Source organism: Camellia sinensis, chromosome 13 (assembly GCF_055761805.1).
Source record: "Camellia sinensis isolate YWXY chromosome 13, ASM5576180v1, whole genome shotgun sequence".
Classification (NCBI taxonomy): Eukaryota; Viridiplantae; Streptophyta; class Magnoliopsida; order Ericales; family Theaceae; genus Camellia; species Camellia sinensis.
Genome location: NC_138973.1, coordinates 35,268,186 through 35,271,493, shown reverse-complemented (window position 1 = coordinate 35,271,493; position 3,308 = coordinate 35,268,186). Strand labels below are relative to the sequence as shown.

The 3,308-nt window shown below is 37.1% G+C and overlaps 1 protein-coding gene across 1 annotated transcript; it reads right to left on the bottom strand.

Annotated features, from left to right (window-relative positions):
- Positions 1-1,356: 1,356 nt before the first annotated feature.
- LOC145805298 (disease resistance protein RPM1-like) lies at positions 1,357-1,839 on the bottom strand. The gene has a single exon (XM_082900413.1). It carries the CDS (start codon positions 1,837-1,839, stop codon positions 1,357-1,359), a length of 483 nt encoding a protein of 160 aa, XP_082756539.1.
- Between the last annotated feature and the right edge of the window lie 1,469 nt (positions 1,840-3,308).

Below are 3,308 nucleotides of genomic sequence, written 5' to 3'. Positions count from 1 at the left end.
TAGATATTGTCATACTGACAATCGTAACATGGTTGTCCTGGCTAACCAAGATCAGATTAAGAAAGATGCAGCTAAATTTGTTGACGATTTCAAATTTGATTATGATATGCTGCGACTCAAATCAGCTAACACTGGCCCTATCTGGAAGATGGTGATCCAGAAAAAGATTGCAGCCCGGAAAAGACAGAGGACAGCAGCAAGTACAGACACTGTGGATGAGGCAATGGATGCACAGGCAGAACAGGTTCTCCTTGCGCCCGAAGAGAAGGACTTTCCTGATATTGGCGTATAACTATGTTAATCGTTGTAAGGTACCTGGTTTTTTAGTTCTAGTATTAATATGTGTAGTGGTTGTGTATTTTCAGTATTGGAGATATGATGTTTACTTCTTGTTGATTAATATGTATGTATTGGCTGTGTGTTGTTAGGTATTGTAGAAGTGATGTTACTTATTGTTTATTAATATGAATGTATGTATTGGTTGGGTGTTTTCAGTAGACCTGAACCTTTTGTTATATCAGACACATCTTCAAAGTAATTCTATTTTGGTTTTTTAATAAATTCAACGTTAAATCAGAAACCAAGTTTGTAAGACACCATTACATGAATACTATCATGACCGCTGAGGATATCAAGTGGCATCTATCAAAATGAGGTTTTAGAAAGCTAACACTTCGATAAGCAAAGAAATCATGTTGGAGGAGATTCTGTTAGAAATGAACTTGGCCACACAACAATCACTCACACAAATTTGAAAGAGAATTGGAGAAGGAAAAATACAACTCTTGTATTTCACTCATTATTATCATTGCATACTCATTCTTATTCTTCTACTCATTCCGATCTCTCATTACATAGATTGCATGAATATATATTAGATTCTAACATGTAACTCACACACTTTCATTAGGACCCACTAATTATATTAATCTTTGTAACCACTAACACATTAACATACTACTAATGTCCCTTAACACACCATTATGCACCATTACGTGCATGCCATTATTCCTCCATAATTAGCATAACTAAATATAGGAAACTCCTAAAATATTAAAACACAAGTTTACTTTTCAACAGATTCTAAATTGATTATTGATATTTTAAATGCTAAAAATGTGGAGCTTTGAGACCTTCCGTATGCAAATCTTTGTGCCACTTGAAGCGGGCTCCTATTGAATAGCTCATTGAGGTGATTGTTTGCAACTTCTTCTGTAGTCATACTCTCGGGTAGCATTCACAAATCCTTCTGCTATCCAAAGTCTAATTACTCTACTGCACATTATCTGTTGACCCTCAGGGAAAATGCTCAAGTTCAAGAAACAAGTCTTCAGATAATCAGGTAGATAGTTGTAACTAAGAGAGTGCTTTTTGCATGCTCTCTAGTCTGTCATTGCCCTCTAAATCTAATTCAGCGTTGCGATAAATCATTTCCCATTCATCTATTCTGCTCTGGTCCTTTATAGCCAAAGCACCACTTATCACAACAATTGCAAGCGGCAATCCATTAAAAATTTTAAGGAATTTATGGGAAATTTCCTTCAAGTGTGGAGGGCATAAGTTCCCTCGAAAAGTCTTGTTGCAAAAAAGCATCCAAGACTCCTCTGTGGACAAGGGCATCAAGGTGTAGACATTACCATCAGTTTCATTGCAATAGGTACTAGAAGCTATATCAGATAAACAAGTTAAAAGAATGACACAACTGCCACAATTGTTGTCAGGCAGCACAGATTTGACAGCATCCCAAACACCAACTTTCCAAACATCATCGAAAACAACCACATACCTCCTTTGTTGCAGAAAATCTTTAACCATTCCTTTCAACCTGTTAATGCTCATTGTTTCAACGTCAGAAGCAAGGTTCTGAAAAGCGGTTGCGGTCGCCGTAACGGTGGCGGTGACGCGGTTGCGGTTGCGGGGTGTAAAGGCCGTAGTGTAACGGTTGCGGTAACCGAAACCGTGAATTTTTTTATTTTTCGCACAATTTGAAAAAAACTTACCGATATGCATATTTTTTTTCCATGATCATATTTATTGGGTTAAAAATAAATATTGATCAATTTTTGTAAATTTTTAAATATGATTCAATATATTTCATATTTTTAAATAACTATAAACTGAGTTTTTTACATTTTATTTTAATAATTAATGACTTTATATTATACAAAAAATCAATCACTAACTATTATATATAAGATAAACAATGACAAAAGTAAGAGAATAAATAAGAGTCTAAATATATATATACATATTTTTACCAAGCCAAATAGATAATGACCACACTTATTATTATTATTATTTTCAAACAATACATAGATAGACACACACAAACAAAATGGTTTAGTGATAGCAACTGAATAGAATAGCATAGGTCTTACAGTTTCAACAAATCAATAACATGTTCTTCATCTTCCCTTTTCTCTCTCTCTATCTCTTGCTCCTCCATTTTCTCTCTTTATCTTCCCTCTTCTCTCCATCCCTTTTCCCCCATTTTCAGCTTTTTTTTGTGTTTTTTTGAAAGAAATAGTTTGGAACCGTTACGTAACAGTGCGTAACAGGCCGTTACGGCACCGTTACGACCGCTACGATAGCCGCTACAACCGACACACCTGTGAATCTCATTCACACTGCAAAAACGGCCGTAACGGGTGGCGGTAACCGCCAAAACCGTTACGTAACAGCGTTACGTAACGGTTGCGGCCGCTTTTTAAAACCTTGGTCAGAAGGGACTGGTTGCAGGATTTCAGTGAAGAGTTGTTGAACCATGTCCTTCATGAGATCCGCAATGTTGATTGACTCGGAAACAGTGAGCCAAGCATGGCTGTTAAAATGTTTCTTCACCGTTTCATTATCGTAGACTTTTTTGACCAGGGTTGTTTTGCCTAATCCTGCATTCCCACCACAGAAACTGCTTTCAGCCTAGTACCTCCCTCGGTGACCCAATCAGTCGTCTTTTGGGCTTTTTGATCCCCACCAGCTTTGTTTCTTCAAGTAGAAGTGCATCGCCACGACAATCATACCATGAATTATTAACAATAGTGGACCTTGAGCCTTCTGGTATACCATATCTATCTTGGTATCTCTGACGTCCTTGGACTTGATCCTTAGTACCTCAGAAGCAATTTGGTGGTGAGCTTTTAAAGTCTTGATGAAGCGGGGAATCTTACGAAGAAATCCACGGAATCCATTGTCATGATGATGTGCAAGGTGAAGCTTGAATTTGTCAATAACATCTTCAGTGCCATAAGCAGCATTACGGACTAGTTTGACCCAAACTTTGAGTTCTTGGACATTTTCTTCCTTAGCAT